Below are 17,959 nucleotides of genomic sequence, written 5' to 3' on the forward strand. Positions count from 1 at the left end.
CAAGAGAGGGAGAAACAGACACGAGCTCTGTGCAGCGCTTTGGTTCTAGGTGTGGACCACTCAGTCAGCGTTAACGTGATGACACCACCTGTTCAGTCTCCTGACTCTTATCTCTCTCCAACAACTATCTAAATTAGGTGTTAAAAATATAAAGCCAAATATTTCTGCAGCTGCACCGACTGACTCACACCTCAGATTCACTATTTTTAGATGTTTGAGGAAGAAAATCCGAGAATATACTTTCACAAGTGCAGCCATTTTTTTATTTCAGTTTGAATATCAGAGGCAAAGACCAGTGACAGCGCAGCAAGTGATACCGCCCCGATCAGGTGTTGGAAAGGTGCGACAGAATAGTCCACTCACCAATCACTGTTCATTGATTATAGGTAGCGAAGACACCGACACATACACATACTGGCGTCGCACGTTATACACTTGCTCTCCACTCCGCTGTCAGTGCGCCTGCCCCATCTATCATCTCTTAACAGATCAGAAGCGTGGACACGTAGCTGTACTACCCACTAGGTTTGTACACCACCTAACCTGCAGATACCCCGCCTGTCTGTCTCTCCTCTTTACTTTCTCTTTTTCTCTAAATCTCAACTTTTTAGTAATTCTGGTTGGGAGTCTATCTCTAATTCTGTTATCTACTGGCCCAGTCTGGCCCGGGGGATGGATGCCATCTGTAATCCATTTATCAGAGTTGGCCGCTGGGCCTTCTTCCAAATGACAGCTGGCCTTTAGCAATCTCATTATAAAGAGCACCAGGATATAGTATGGAAATATGGGGGGAGGGGGCTCCTGAGGTCTGAAAAATGGACTGAGGAACAAACATTTATTTTTTCTTGAAAGTCCTCTCTCACTATAAGACTTATACATTTCTATAGCCATACTCCTGAAGATCTGCTTTTTAAATTCTTTCATCCTTGTTGCTCAGGTGTATCTTCACTGTTTTTTTTAGAGAGCAACTGTCAGTCAAGCCTTGTGGGCAAAGCTGTGACATATTCTTCCTTTCCTCCAGTTTGTCTTTTCTTTTGCTCTGCTCATGATAACTAGCAGCTCTGTAGGAAAACATCCTGCAACTACAATCCTGGATTGAATTTAGGCAGAACGTTTGTTAAATGGAGGAATGTGTAGATCATCGGGTCACATGACACATCTGTGAAACAATCCAGTGGTGGGGTTAAAATTCTTCTCTTAATGTGCTTCCTCACTAAGTATCTAATAACATCCATATTGAAAACATCATTCAAACATTCACAGTTTAGGCTGGAAAAAGTATGTGAACCCTTCGGCCAATGAAACCTGGAGTCCAATCAGTGAAACCAGACTGGAGTTGTCGGTTAGAGACAATTTCTCCACAACATTTTGAGTTTGCTGCTCACAAGAAACATCTGCTGCTGTGAACCACACCTTGAAGGGATCACAGAGGACTTCCAGCTCGGCCGAATCTTCTTAATAACCAGAAATGAATCGGGATAAAAAGGCTTTCTGACTGAAATGACATTATCCATCAAGGAAGGAATCTGTTATAATATATAGGACAGGATGGTGTAATGCAACAACCTGTGGAGTCCATGTAATCACTGTAAAATATGAAGTTATAAAAAAGAGAGGAAAAGCAGAAAGAGAAAGAGCTCTTTCACCTTTAAGAAAAAGTTCTATTATATGTATATTTATATATAATTGTGTCCAAAAGTCTGGGAAAGAGGTGTCAGGCTATACATATGTATATATCCTCTAATTTGTCATCTAACTTACAATAATGAACAAATCTGCTTGAACTAAAAACACATAGGGCTGGAAATGTATGTGAAGCCCTCAGCTGATGGCATTAACAGACTGAAGCCTGGAGTTTGTGAACCTGAAGTCCTTTAAATGAAATCAGTTAGAGAGTTAGTGAAAGTGTTAGAGAGTCAGATAAGAGTTTAGATCTACATCGGTCCTACAGTTAAACAAACTGTCTATAAGTGGAGACATGTTAGCTCTGTGGCTACTCTCCCCAGAGGTGGCTACAGCACAGTGCGGTAAAAGAGAAGGCCAGAGCAGCAGCTAAAGGCTTTAAGGAATCGTTGCAGCTGGTCAACAGAGAGGAACATGCAGCACGGTGTCTGGTGTAAAAAAGGTCACTGCAGACCAACATGAAAACATCATCCAACAGTGAAGTCCAGTGGAGGGAGCATCATGGTTTGGGGCTGATTTGCTGCCTCTGGACATGGACAGCTCCATATCATGGAGAGCAAAGTGTATTTTATCAATGTGTCTCACAGGATAATGTCGGGGGACAGTCCACCAGCTGAAGCTCAGTAGAAGCTGCTGGTGCAGCTGGACAATGACCATAAACATGGAGGTAAATCCACTACAGACTGACTTCAAACAAAAGAAAGTCCACCTTCTGGAGGGGTCCAGTCAGAGAGCGGATCTGAAGCCAGTGGAGATGCAGTGGACTGAGGTCAGAGAGCGGATCTGAAGCCAGTGGAGATGCTGTGGACTGAGGTCAGAGAGCGGATCTGAAGCCAGTGGAGATGCAGTGGACTGAGGTCAGAGAGCGGATCTGAAGCCAGTGGAGATGCTGTGGACTGAGGTCAGAGAGTGGATCTGAAGCCAGTGGAGATGCAGTGGACTGAGGTCAGAGAGCGGATCTGAAGCCAGTGGAGATGCTGTGGACTGAGGTCAGAGAGTGGATCTGAAGCCAGTGGAGATGCTGTGGACTGAGGTCAGAGAGTGGATCTGAAGCCAGTGGAGATGCAGTGGACTGAGGTCAGAGAGCCGCTCACACCAGACATCCTGAGAATCTGTCTGCTGTTACCAGTGTCTCTTCTCATCCTCTGTGATTCCGCTGTGATTCTTGAGTTTTCAGTAATCACTCCCCTCATCATGGATCATATGATTTTAACAAATCCAGCTTATGTGAATAGAAAACTGCATGAAGATCTACAAGATGTCACAGCAGTGCCCCCCCCCTATTCTATTCATCACACCCAGTGTGCTTGCTCTCCCCTTCCTCATCAAAGACACTGCGTGTGTGTGTGTGTGTGTGTGTGTGTGTCCTGATGTGTGTAGGGAGCTAGTGCTTGTTCCCCTGCAATACAAATCCATAACAATGCTGTGCTCACTCATCCAGAGAGAGAGAAAATAAGAAATAAAATCAGAGGGTCGACACGGTGGGAGTGTGTGTGTGTGTGTGTGTGTGTGTGTGTGTGTGTGTGTGTGTGTGTGTGTGTGTGTGTGTGTGTGTGTGTGTGTGTGTGTGTGTGTGTGTGTGTGTGTGTGTGTGTGTGTGTGTGTGTGTGTGTGTGTGTGTTCGTTCGTTCGTGTTTGGTCGCTGCATATACAGACATTTTTTATGTGGGCCTTTGATCCAAGGTGAGTAAGAAGCCCTCATCTCCTACGGTGATTCTTTACAGACACACACACTCTTCTGTCACACACACACTCATGTATCCCTCTCAGAGCTGCTGCACTTCCCTACTGTGCAGACCCTGTTACACGCGCACACACAAAAGAGGTTATTTTGGGGTCGTCTTGGGGAGCACAATTGAAGGACACGCCCACACACACACACACACACACACATATACGCACATGTCCAAAATCCTTCCAGAGGCCCTGTGTGTGTGTGTGTGTGTGTGTGTGTGTGTGTGTGTGTGTGTGTGTGTGTGTGTGTGTGTGTGTGTGTGTGTGTGTGTGTGTGTCCATCTGTGAGTGCATGTGATTTTGCACTGTGACTAAAGGCTTTCAGCAGGACAATGAGACGTGTGCCTGTGTGTGTGTGTGTGTGTGTGTGTGTGTGTGAGTAATGGCTAATACCAGGACAATAGAAGTGTGCCTGTTCAGTTGTTATCAGCTCACTGGAGACTCACAGGCCTGCTGTTTTTTTTAACCACCTTTCAGCATGAAAGGAAGACAGAGAAAGAAAAGAAAAAGAATTAAAAAAAAAAAAAGATCCCCCACACTCTCTGGTCCCAGCTCAAACATCTCTGAGTGTCAGAAGAAGGAAATAAACAGACGTACAGTTTCTTTAAATCAAAAATAAGTCACTGAAACCAGTGAAGTGTGTTGAAAGCAGCATTTATGGGTCTGATTTCCTCTCGAGCAAGTTTGTATTTTAATTATGATCCGTTGTCATACGACAGACGTCAGATGGAGCAGGTCGATTGTGTTTTTTACATTCAGTGATGCTTGATATTTGCAGGAGGAAAATTTGAGAAACGAGGCAAATGAAAATGTTGCGATGTACTTTTTTTTTTTTTTTTTTCCGGCATTTCAAATGCAGAGGCACTTGTGGAAGATTTCTAAGGTACCGTCTGAAAAGGCCACAGTTTGTGAAAAAAAAAATGAGCAGTGCACTGTTTTTTTTTTTTTATTGTTGCTGGGGAACCAGGTATCTAGCAACAGCCATCACTACGTTATCATCCATGATAATTGTTTCCAAGCGAAGGCCCACCTCTCAGTTCATCAGATTCAACAATGGGAAAAACAGATGAAGTCTGGTGTTTTTCTGCTCTAAGTTAAACTTTTTTCGACTTGAACAGTACAGAGCACCTCTGCAAAAGTACGAGGCGCTCCGAGTGTCTAAAAACGCTAAGTACCCAGAGTGCAAAAGCAATGTACAAACAACATGGCAACTACTATCAGCCTGGCTACTGCCCAAAGCAAGAAACAACCGTAAAAATCCCAATTTGAATTGCATGGTAGTTCTGGTTGTATGTAGTATGCAGGTTTTTTACTTCCGGATTCCGGTAGAAATGAGGCAGAGTGAATGTCGGTTTTGAAGTCCCGGACCTCTCTCCATAGTCGGCCTGGCCATAGGGACTACTGACATAAGACAGTGAAGAAATCGGTTTCAGGAGATAAGTCCAGGGCTGAATTTCAATCTGAACATGGCTCTCTCCATCCAGTTGATGCCTGTTTGAGTTTCCACAGATATTCTAGTTGTTCCACTGACTGCCATTTCTTCTACCCAGAAAAGGCTACTGATAGCTACCGAGCTTTCTATTGTGGTTGTGCAGTGGCAGGCGCACTTTCTTTGTTCTGTTTATCAAGACTTCATTTTTCCGGAGGTAGAACTGCATAGTAAAAGCGAAGCTTATAGGCAACCAGTCTAAATGTGGATTATTCCATTGCCACTACATTATGCCATCAACAATTAAAAATAATAAATAACCAAGGGACTAACTCACAAACTAAGTATGGAATTTCATGAGTGAAGGCTAGAATGGACACTGCTAAATCAACAGGGACCACAAGAGGAAGCTGGTGTTAATTTCTTTGTCTCTCTACCAGGTTGTCTGTCCAACCTTCCACCAAATGCCAAGAAGATCTCCAATTCGTACGAGGAGCGCCGTAAGCAGGCCACGGCCATCGTGCTGCTGGGGGTCATTGGGGCCGAGTTCGGCGCTGAGATCGAGCCACCAAAGGGTTCGGCACGGGCTCGAACCGGTGGACAGGCACCCGAAGGCTTTGGCCTGACGAGCGGAGGATCATCCAACTACTCACTGGCCAGACACACATGTAAGTACAGACAACACACACACACTTACTGAAGAATGCAGAGATGACACACACTGTGGCAACGCAGAAATGTAAGAAATGCACAAATGTCCATGTAATAGCTATAGCTATACATTTTGCAGTTTAAAATCTATTTATTAAAATGAAATGTATCATTTTTACTTCTAGTTTTTTAGAATTTGACCAAAGTGATATTTGGTATTTGGATTATTTTGGTGACGTAGTAAATATTAGTAGTTCAGATTAACTGGAACTTGCTGGGCTTTAAAATGGAGCTATGGGCTCAGTTGGACCTGGCTACTTGGACAAAACAGGTTCTTGTGTTCCTAATGTATTTTATAAACTGACGTTCTGGATACATGTAATTAATACGGTGACACTGCTCTTTCAAAAACGAGTGAAGACGGTGAACAGACAACAATAGCATAAGCGACACTGGTATTGATATTGATTTTCTTTCTTTATGGCCTTTTATTTTTCTATAATCTTTTTCACCCTTTTATATTTTTCCTGCACTGTTTGGCTGCATGCTGTATCATCATTTTTGCCAGACTCTGAGAACCCTCCTGCTCTTGAATACCTCCCTGGATAGATTGACTTGATTTTTCGTTCAGACATTTAAGATCCCCAGCAAATGAATTCTAATAACTTTGATTTATGACCGAATACTTGGAAAACTAATGACATTCTCATCGGCCTGAACTGTACTGAACGGCATGCTAATGTTAGCATTTAGCTCTAAGCACTACTGGTCGACCTCAGCTGCCAACATGGGTGTAGACTCTTACCTTTGTTAAAGTAGTGGTTGTTCGCATCCACACAGATGCAGTCGTGAAATAGTGGTTATTGTTGTTGTAATCTTACCAGTCATGATTGACAGAGCTGTTGAAAATTACTTTAGTATCGCCTCCTGAGCACAGCCCAGACTTGGACATTTTGACATCACTTTTTATTAATCTTCCCAGATGTTCTCAAAAGCATAGAGTGAGTGGCTTTGACCCGCAGTGGTTGGAGAGATAATGATAATGATGATTTAAATATTGCCGTGACCCTGACCGTGTATACTTGCATGTATGTGTGGCCTCTCATTCATACAGACACTGATGTGTTCAGTGGCTCATGTTTTGGTCCTGAATCATCGTGGTTTTTCCAAACTCAGAACTACACAACTGACAAACTAGAAACTTTAGTCTTGGATTAGAGGTGAAGGGAGAGATGGAATTGATTTTCACCCACCAAGCTTGACACCTTAAGGAGCTTGGCACTGACTTCAACACACACACCATACACTCACACACACTCACTCAGCCCGGCCTGTGCCATACCGTGCCTGCAGCGTTGGACCTTGGTGAGCATCAAACCTGCACTAAGCAGAGCTGTTCTTCCATCCCGCTGCTCCTGAGCTCTGATTGGCTGCCTCTGGGGGCATCCGCCCAGCGACAGAGCCTGTACCCTCACTGATAGGCTGTGGAGCATGATGCTGCTTAGTTGGACCTGTACGCAGCATTCAGCTCACCTGTGTGGACTCACACACACACACACACACACACACACACACACACACACACATAGAGAAACCCCATGCCTATGTCATCAGATGAAAACAAACTCAAGATTTAATTGATCCTCTTGAGCTCCACCTGTTTAAAATCTTCTTCAGGCTGTGTATCATCGTGATGCCGCAGGTTGTACGATACCCAACCTTTTTTTAAATAATTTATTTCATTGAATAAATGAAACTTCTCAATGTCATCAGTGCTTAATGTCATCTTAAAGTTCCTCTCCAGACATGTTTTAAACTCTGTACAAATCCTCTGCTATGATTCATATTTTGCTTAACATGGTTTTCACACATACAAAGTGAAAGAAATTCAAAAAACAGGGCTGTAAACACATCTACTCTTACTTCCTGGTTGAGGAGTCTGGATCAGGCCTTGTGTACCGCGCACCACCACTGCATCAACTGCAAGAGACAATGTTTGTAGATCCACGAAGGCTTAGTCCTGACCACAGCAGCTCGTGTTCGAATCCGACTTTTGGCCGTTAGCTGCATGTCACCCTCTCTCTCTCCCTCTCTCTCTCCCTCCCTCCCTCCCTGGCTTTCCTGTCTCACTGTGGCTGTCAGAATAAAAGCAAAAAAGAAATATGTGCTCCTTCTGCAGACAATGTGGATACATTAATCTTTCTGAAAAAAAACATGAAAGTAGAGTGAATGTATAAATATTTTCTATTTGCTTCACTTAAATGGATCTTTATTTTATAATTATATTATTTATTTCCTATTTATTTGATCATCCTCTGTTGCATTTTAAGTTTTTGTAGATTGCAGCACCATCAATAATGTCTAGATGACGTAGGTCTGTTTTTTTTTTTTATAAGAAATTTGTTTTCAAGTTTACACATTTATAATTACATGTTTATGTTTACGAGTTAAATTCTTAATGAATTAAAAGAAATGTAATGTCTTTTTTTTTTTTTTCACTGTACCAAAAGCATACTGAACCGTGAATGCAAACCCTAGGTGTGTACAGAAATGTGAGTTTTTCGTGCCGTCACACCTCCAGCCTCTGCTGACTGAGCTGACGGGTCTGGGCCTTAAAAACCCCACAGAGCCACCTGCTCCTTGAACCATCCTCAGAGAGTGGACCATTTAAAACATGTTATTGCTTAAGCTGAAATAGACAGTTACAGATGACTGTAAAAAGCATGTGGCGTGGGACATTCTCCCTCCCTCTTCCTCCCTCTTCCCTTCTCCTCCTTTCACTCTGTTCTTTTTCCTGCTCTCATTTAGTTTGTTGTTTTTCTCCCTCCTTCCACTCTCCATTTACCCCCCTCTCCTCTCTCTATTATGAAATGGAAAGATGGATCGGTATTGTTGGCATATAGCGCAGTGTGTGATGAATGAGAGCTGTCCGCCCAGAGAGAGGGAGGGTACAGTAGTCTATACAGCAGAGTATAGATTGATGTTTTCATATTGCAAGGGGGGAAATGTAGGGGAGATGGAGGGAGAGACTGAGCCTAAGGATGGAAGGAATGAAGGAAGGACAGATGATGACGGAGGGAAGGCAGGATGTGGATGGACAGGATAACAGAGACAAACTGTACATCAGTGCACCATCACAGGACAATGATGCTCACAGTAAACGCCAGAATACCTCAAGTACCTTTTGAAGCCCAGTCACTGAACAGTGCCATTTTAACACATTCAGGGTTGAGTTTTATTCCCTATTTAAATCAATTTAAAGAGCAAGTGTAAACACAAGAACACACAAAGAAGTTTTTATACTTGCCTGATGAATAAAGAATCCATCCATCCATCCATTTTCTTCTGCGTGCCCGGGGTAGGGTCAGCAGGTTAAGCAGGAAGTTCCAGATATCCCTCTCTCCAACAACTCTGCGAGTTCTGGGTCTACCCCCGGGGTCTCCTCCCAGTTGGACGTGCCCGGAAAACCTCCAATGGAAGGCGCTCAGGAGCCATCCTATACAGATGCCCCAACCACCTCAGCTGGCTCCTTTCAACATGAAGGAGCAGCAACTGCTCCACAGTGCTTTCGGCCACTAACCAGAGCTCAAGACCATGGCTGAGGGTTGGAACAAAGATTGACTGGTAAATCGAGAGCTTTTCCTTCTGGCTCAGCTCCATCTTCACAACAACAGTCCAGTGCAGCGTCCATTACTACTGACGCTGCACCGATCGGTCTGTCAATCTCCTGCTCCTACCCTGACTCGTAAACATGACCCGGAGATACTTGGACTCCTTCTCTTGGGGCAGCAACTCACCCCCAACCCGGAGGGAGCAGTCTACCTTTTTCCGGCTGAGAACCATGGCCTCAGACTTGAAGGTGTTGACTCTCATCTCGGCCTCTTCACACTCAGCTACAATCTGTCCCAGTGAGCACCGGAGATCATGTTCTGATATAAGAATAAGAAGTGCCTAAACTTTTGCACAGCACTGTATATTTTTAAAGTAACCAATTACCTCACCTCAGTTAGTGGTGGTGCTGTGGTTGTTGACCAAATACTGTTTCTATTATATTACATCTAATTACAAATGTATCATGTAGATATACATGGAACACATAGCACAGCTTCTCTCACTCTTTCTCTCTCTCTCTCTCTCTCTCTCTCTCTTCCTCTTTTTGTAATGTTCTTTTTCCTTCTCTCTCCCTCTCTCTGCATCCAGTCTGATCATCCACTAACCAAGTCCCGAACATTGATTTACCTTCACCTTTCATTTAAGCTCAAACAGAGAGAGAAAGAACGAGGGGGGAAGAAAAGAATGGGGATAGAAAGTAGAGAGCCTGTTATTGGTTGACTCGGCTTGGTAAACTTTAGACGTCACCAATCTATCACTATTTCACACTCTCAGCTTCCCTCCCTTCTTCCTTCCTCCCTTCCTTCCTCCTCCTCCACCTGCTCTAATCACCCTCTGTGTGTTAATGTGACATCTTTACTGCGCTAACTAACAGCTCATTATGGGAGACTGATGCTTTGTCAATAGCTATTGGTTCATTTGGCCCCGTCCGGCCTTTAAACAAAGATGTCCGCAGTGAGAAATGGACCCGAGTCCAGGCCTCCCTCACTTCCTACTCACTAAATAAGAGGGGAGGGGAGGGGTCGTAAATTTGAATCTTGATCCAACCAATTAGAGCACCGATTGTTAACGGCCATCTTTAATTGTCCAGAAGAAATTATAATGAGGCTTCTAAGTGCAAATGTGGCTGTCAGACTATACCCCATCAGGTTCATTACACACGTACGCACACACGCACACACACACACACACACACACACACACACACACACACACACACACACACACACACACACACACACACACACACTGCCACTTTGACCCCTTGAGTCCATTCTGTGTTCTCCTGCTCAATGTGTGGGTTTGGATTTGACTGATGACCTTTTGCCCAACCCCCCTATTCTCATACATGAAGGTGCTTTATATGCAGTTGTTATTAAAAACAACAAATATAAAAATGAAAACAGAGAAAACATCCAATAGTTTCACAAAGTCAACAGTATGGGATAATTATGATGCCAACTCACAATGTATTTGACAGTAAACGGCATAAAACTGATGTAAATAACTCAGGATGCATTTGATGTCTGTGGTCTTGATGATTTGTTATAATCATTAACTGGAGGTCAAAGTTCATTCAACCCTACATCACTGCTGATATTTATAGTCCACTGTTTGTATGTATATTGATGTATGAAACAAAAACATGATTGATTTGAACTTTTCTGGTGTTTGCTCACCCACCTTTTGATCACTAGCTGAGGGTCAAAGTTCATCATCCTATCACTGACTCAGTCACAACATCCTAACAACACACCCGATCTGCATGTTTGACTCTTTGTCTCTCTACCAATAGCCATAACAGCTAATAACATTAGCACTGCTGTCCATCTCTTATACTCGACGTAGCGCAACAATGCTAACACAGTTAGCGCTTTATCTGTCACTGCTGCTATATATTATAACAGTCGTACCCAGCGATGCTAACACAGTTAGCCTCTAGCTATATCTTTCATAGCCCCATCCATAGGCTGTGTGTGTGTGTAGATATAAACCAATAAGGAAGGGGGTTTGCCATTTAAGGCGGGCTGATGATAAAATGCCAGAAGATCCAGATGATGAGATTATCTCTGTGTGTCTGGAGACTGGAGGACCTTTAGAGCCACCACAGTATTATAAATACTTAAAGTAAATGATCTGTATTATATTATATGTTTCTTCATATTATGACTGTTTAGCATTTACATTTAAAGTGAAAATACAATGAACTGTATTGATCTCTGAGTGGATTCAGACAGTAGGAGATAAGAGCCTTCATGATGCTAATGTAAAGTCTCAGAGAAAAGGCTTTCTGATAGAACTGTTGACAGATCTAACTTCACATTGACAGTCCAGTTCTGCACATATATCACTGCTCTTGAATAAATAATGTATGAAAACCACCTTTAATAGGAAAATGACAGCTACAGAGGCGACCGTGTATTGTTTTCTGTTAACGTCTCTGAATGTTTTACAAGACCAGATACCAGATCTTTAATCCGCCTCTCTGGGTTTAGATTTTTCTCTGACTTTATCTTTGTGTAGCACATTGTGAAGGATCTGCTAAAAGCTCTGGACCTCAGGCTACTGTGGGTGCGACCTGCAGAGAGAGACAGACAGACAGACAGACACCTGGTGGGAAAAGGGGAGTGTGTGTGTGTGTGTGTGTGTGTGTGTGTGTGTGTGTGTATGTGTGTGTGTGTGTGTGTGTGTGTGTGTGTGTGTGTGTGTGGAGGGGGGGATGTTATTGAGGGATGGGGGATATTTTCTGGAGTCTTAATGGTCAGTACGTCCCCACAGAGACTGGCTCAAATGTCAGGTCAGCTATGAAGTGACCCCCATCCTGCTCGTTGTGTGTGTGTTGAATCATTTTTCCCAAACCTCATTTTAGATATTAGATTTTCATATTTTTATTTAGAAGCAGGTATGATTTCATTTATAGAAAATTCCTTTGTTTTCAAATCATTCCCGTGGTGCAGCCACGCTGCTGCCGAGGGGCGGGGCTGAAACTGTGACAGTGAAGTCATATGGAGCTGATGTGGTCATTGGGGTTTGACCATAATCTGTTTAAATGCTTCATTGTGTAGAGGATATAGAGATAAGGGAGGAGTATGCTCCTTTTTTGAGGTCCACAGCACCGAGGGTGCAAGGACCCTATTGTATTTCATTTGTTTGTATATCCCTGGTCCATAAAAATGAAATGCTTCTTGAGGGCTTAAACATGCTCAAAAAACCCGTAACATGCCGAGACCTATAAAAAAGAATGTACCCATACCCTAAACACAACAGGAAATGAGAGATTTTGAATTTTTGCTCACATTCTGGCGTCATTTATGTAATTTAAAGGCATTGGAATTAAATCGTGTTTCACCATGAAACAGGAAATTGTTATAAATGTAATATACATTGTCCAATCTTCCCCAAACTTCACATGTTTAATGACAGTTCCACACTGAAGACATCTGGATGCTAATTTGAAGTCATAATCATAGTGCCAACTACTGTAAACAGGAAGTAACCCTTGAGTGACAATCATCATTTGATTTACAGGAAGTATTCATCATCCTTTTTACACTTGATATACAGGAACATAAAAGTGTCCTGCTGACTGTGGCCCTGAGGTTCGCAACATGGCGAGAGCCCGCGTGAATGCTGCTTGCCGCTTTAATTTGTTGTTTTTGTCTTTTGAAGTTGTGTTGGGACTACAGATACAAATGAATCATTTAGCTAATCCCGGCACAACAAATAAGATTAATGTCGCATTTCAGCAAAAGTCATGACGATGTTTAATTGGGACTGTGGTGGACGATTGAATTCATCTGAACACATCACATCTTATTCACTCCTGCACAGAAATGATAAAATAAGAATGATTAAATCATTTAAAAATGTGCTTTTTCTAGATAAAACCCCCCCATTACTCTACTCTAATCTGACTCCACTGTTTCTACTGTTTACAGGTAAGGCACTGACCTTCCTGCTGCTGCAGCCCCCCAGCCCCAAGCTACCCCCCCACAGCACCATCCGCCGCACCGCCATCGATCTGATTGGTCGAGGCTTCACTGTCTGGGAGCCTTATATGGACGTGTCAGCGGTGCTCATGGGATTGCTGGAGCTCTGTGCCGATGCAGAGAAGCAGCTGGCTAAGTGAGTCCACAGGTGTACACACACACACACACACACACACACACACACACAAACACACACACATAAAAATAAAAGTGATTGTTATAGTCAAAGTCCTTGAAGCCTAATTTGAAACATGCTTCAACAAGACTTCAGACTTGACTTGGACTTGTCTTGACCATCACAAGACTTGACTTGAGTCGCACTACAGACTTGGATTGAGACTGGCTTTGACTTTGACTCGGACGTGTCTTGGTCTTTAAGCGGAGTGGAGTGGTTTGTTGTCGAGTCTCTCTCTTGATTTCCAGAACTTATAAACTGTAGCATTAAACGCACAGCCTGTAACTTCTGTCTCTAAAGCTCTCTCAATCAAAACAATAACAAAAGACGCGTTGGGTTACGTCATGGAATAGCGTGGGATTGTGGGAGTTGTTGTCTTTACCATTACGCTAGCTTCTCCCTGTTTTCGATGGTTTCTCTTTGTTCTCTTGTTTGTTTGATTGTTCAGACGTTCAGCAGGTTTTTACCAGCAGCTGAATGATCCACAGAGGTGTCCTCCTCTCCACAACAAACACACCAGGGGATTAAAACCAGTAGAAACACTAAATAAAGCAGTTTCACTTTCAGAGTTTCAGGGGAGCTCACCTGGTAGAGCACGTACCACAAAGGCTTAGTCCTACACACAGCAGCCCGGGTTCCACTCTGACCCATGGGCCAGCATGTCATCCCCTCTCTCTCTCCATGACTTTCCAGTCTCTCTCACTGTAGCAATCTGAATAAAGGCAAAAAATTCCCCCAAAATATAACTTTAAAACTCAGAGCTTCACTGACGCTCTTCAGTGACACAGGACAGGACGTCTCCAGCAGCTGGGAGCTGAGCTGTCTAACATTTCCTCAGCTTTTTTCTCTGATAACTTCAGATCCAGACGTCCGGCGACTAAAATCCTTCATCTGGTTCAAATATAGAGCTGAAAACCACCAAAAGTGTATGTGGCTTAAAACTAGATCAAACCAAAGACCTATACATTGAAAGAACTTGGTAAAACATGGTTAATTAGTTTAAATAGTAAAAGTTAAGATAATGGCCTTTTTAATGGTCAGCATACAGAGACATGACATGGACTTGCCCTGAAAGACTTCACAGTTCTGAACACATGCACATAAACACAAATAAACATATAGATTGAAGTGTTAAATACACACAGAACACACTGGTTCAGTCCTGTGTCCTCAGTTTCTATCATTGGCTGATCTATTGTTTGTGTTTGTCAGTTTGACTGTTCAGTCAGATTCCAGAGTGCAGCCAACAGCCTGCTTATGGATACAAACACACACACACACACACACACACACACACACACAGAGAAACACTTAGGCATTATAGAGCCAGCACACTGAGTTATGGAAGCCAGGCTGTAATCCGATTGCAGGACATTATGATGATGTAACGATGTCTGCGTTGCTCTGACATGTGAGTCCTCTGTCTGTGTGCATGTGTGTTAGTCTGTGTTCATGTTTTATCACGATCTTTTTTTCCTGTTTCTTTGCCCCACCGGCAGTGGTGCTTAAAGGGGAACGCCGCTTGAATCTACACACACCAGTCTGTTATCAAGTGTTCAGATGCCGTAGTGCACATGTGAAGCCTTTAATGTCTGGAGAGGGAGCTGCTGATTTAATGTCCTCAGGTGATCAGGTCACTGGAGTCAGCGTGGGTTAAGAAAACTGCAAGTTTAAGTAAAGAGTTAGCAGACTGCAGCCTGCTCCTCATCTCTGCTTTGAATTGCATTGTGGGTAATATAGGTGCCACATTTTGACAAGGAAAACGAACTGTGATTTTTCCTCCTCAGGCTGTTGCTTTTTAAACATTTCATAGGTCTGAAGAGGTGAAGTTAGCCAGTGTTCCACACATGAAAGCGAAAGTTTAAAAAGGTGTCCGAAAAAGTAGACGCTTCAATCAGTGGCTTTATATCAGTCACTGTGACTGTGACTCCTAGTTCACAGTTTGACTCTCCGACATGTTCCAGTCAGAAGTTGCTGTTAGACAGCAGCAGAGTCAGCTTCACTTCTTGGACCATCAGTATCACAACCAGCAACAAGGAGGTCAAAGGTCATGGCTGCCTTCATACAATCACAGTGAAGTTGTGGTTAAGTTGAAGCGGCACTTTATACAAGTGAAGGTCACAGGTCCCAGAGAAGGGCCTTCAGTGGCATCTTCTCATGTATGGTACAAAACCCTTTGTGTGTGTGTGTGTGTGTGTGTGTGTGTGTGTGTGTGTGTGTGTGTGTGTCTGTCTTCCTCCCTGCTGAAATCTAACTGGCGAACATAAGTTGATCCTATTAAGGTTGAAACTCAAGCCGGGCCAGTCTGGTTAAATGAGTATAGATATGTCTGCTGCGAGTGTGTGTGTGTGTGTGCGTGTGTGTGTGTGTGTGTGTGTCGAAGAGAAATCAACACAATTCAATTTTAGTAGATACATTTTTAGTAGAATAGAAAGTGACAAAAACTTGAACAGAGTCAGAAATAAAGGTTTTCACACCAAAATGTGAACACAAGGAACAGTCTGGAAAAGCAAAGTTAGGAGTTACAACAGTATAAATTTCGGTTCCAAACATTTGGATGGGGATCGTTAAGATTTTAACGGTACTTCTACTTTTACCGATACAGCTTATTGATCCGGTACTATCCAGAAACATTGCTTTATATGTAAACTTCAACAGCATTATTTTGAACAGATCACTGATATAGACTACTATTCTTTGATGAGGGAAATGTAAAACAACTGTAATGATTTACCACAGGACTTTGACAGTGTTTTTACTGTGCGTTAGTTTTACCAGCAGCCCCCACATCATTAAATCCTCCCCGCTGCTCTGAGTGACCTGAACGTGATGCTCCGTCCATTTCACATGGATATATGATCATTTATAATTAATAATGTGATGTCTGCAGATGTGTGTTGTTGCCTCCTGGTGTTTTTGAAGTAAACAGTACGAGGGCTGATCAATGAGACACACAATAATCAGATCAATGCATTACAAAACAGAGAGAGCGAATACATTAATACACACATGCGTACGCACACACACTGCTTACACTGCGTTACAGTCTTCCATTACTGGACAGTTTCTATTGTAGAGAACCAGGGAGAGTGTGAGGAGCTGAATGCATGACTGGCTGAAATGGAGTGTGTGCACATGCACGTGCACAGAGGGTGTATTTCCATGCAGCTGACTTGCAATGAGGCTTTTTTGTTCCTGATGCACCCAACCAGTCGTCAATACACTCCTCGCAGAGCTCTGTGTGTGTGTGTGTGTGTGTGTGGTAATCCCCTCTCTATAGTCTGAGATTTTAAAAAGCTCCTGGTGTCGAAGACTCACACACATTTTATACTTATAGACACACATGATTGGAAAAAAATAAACAATACACCTTCACCAGCCTGCAGTGTGTGTGTGTGTGTGTGTGTGTGTGTGTGTGTGTTGTGTGTGTGTGTGTGTGTGTGTCTTACACAACACAGTGTTTTAAGGCGCCTGTACTTACCGACGAGTTCCTTTCAGACCTCATCACTGAATGTGATTATGTTTAATTTTGGTCACATGAATAAACACCTCAGTCTGTTTTACATGAATCTGACCCTGACAAACCTTGTAACACTTCCTACATTAATTTACATATTTCATATTTGAAAACTGTAACATATGACCTGTTTCCACTCAGTCTTCCTGTTTTTTTCCTTGGAGATCCTTGGAAATGAAATAAACAAGATAACTGGAACTGTTAAAAAAAGGACTTTTGAAACTTTAAAAACCTTTAAAAATCTTTTACCTCATGTAATGACCTACTGTGGGCTTTGAATGCCTCTCGCGGACCTGTCAATGTTTCCCTCCCTGCTCTCTTCTGATCAGAGTGTGATGTGTTTATAGACACCACTGCAGGGATAAAAGCATGTGTTAATGTGTGTGAGAGAGAGATAAAGAATAGGGAATGTATTTGACATGCAGAGATAAATACCCCTCTTTATACTGTGTTTTTTGTCTGTATGTGTTTTCCAAAACTTTATGTGGTAGAGGTAAATGAATGTTTTGGTTGTGTGTGTGTGTGTGTGTGTGTGTGTGTGTGTGTGTGTGTGTGTGTTTGCGTGCCCTGCAGAGATAAGTGCATGTTGTTGTCTCCATGGACATCAACTCATATCACAACAGGACATTTGAACACTGAGTAATGATCAGAAAACTATAGGTCACTGTAGAAAGACAAAAAACTCATGTTGATCTGTGTGTGTGTGTGTGTGTGTGTGTGTGTGTGCGTGTGTGTGAGTGAGAGAGAGTGTGTGAGAGTGTGAGAGAGACAGACAGAGAGTTTGGATCTTTCATTTAGCTACATTAGACCTGGCTTGACATGTCAGTCACTATTAAAAACATGCTTGGCTGTTTGGCTGATATCCAAAATTCAATATCTTGATACAGTCCAGCCCAAATATTGCGATATACAATATCATTGTTGGGGGTGGAGGGGGATTTCTTCAATAATGTAATTATATTGTTACATTTCATGTTTCACTTGTTCCGTTTTTTTGTTTCGTTCTCTTTATGACACTTATAATGTATTTTATGTGTCAGGTATAAGTATGGAAAGGCCATACTCATAAGCCATCGAGTCAGTAAGTCAATGACTCAATCAGTCAGCAGATAACTCGCCTATCACCAGTCAGTCAGTCAGTCAGTCCCTTAATAAATCAGTTGTTAAAC

General features: G+C 42.8%; 1 protein-coding gene across 3 annotated transcripts in view; it reads left to right on the top strand.

Moving 5' to 3' along the window:
* LOC130186261 (WD repeat-containing protein 7) overlaps positions 1–17,959 on the top strand; it is a 119,659-nt gene that overhangs the window by 79,342 nt on the left and 22,358 nt on the right. For all 3 annotated transcript variants that reach the window (XM_056403184.1, XM_056403186.1, XM_056403185.1), the window contains 2 exons: positions 5,287–5,514; positions 13,048–13,234. In XM_056403184.1, coding sequence (XP_056259159.1) covers positions 5,287–5,514; positions 13,048–13,234 — 415 coding nt within the window. The remainder of the gene's footprint in view (positions 1–5,286; positions 5,515–13,047; positions 13,235–17,959) is intronic.

This window comes from Seriola aureovittata, chromosome 18 (genome assembly GCF_021018895.1).
Source record: "Seriola aureovittata isolate HTS-2021-v1 ecotype China chromosome 18, ASM2101889v1, whole genome shotgun sequence".
NCBI lineage: Eukaryota > Metazoa > Chordata > Actinopteri > Carangiformes > Carangidae > Seriola > Seriola aureovittata.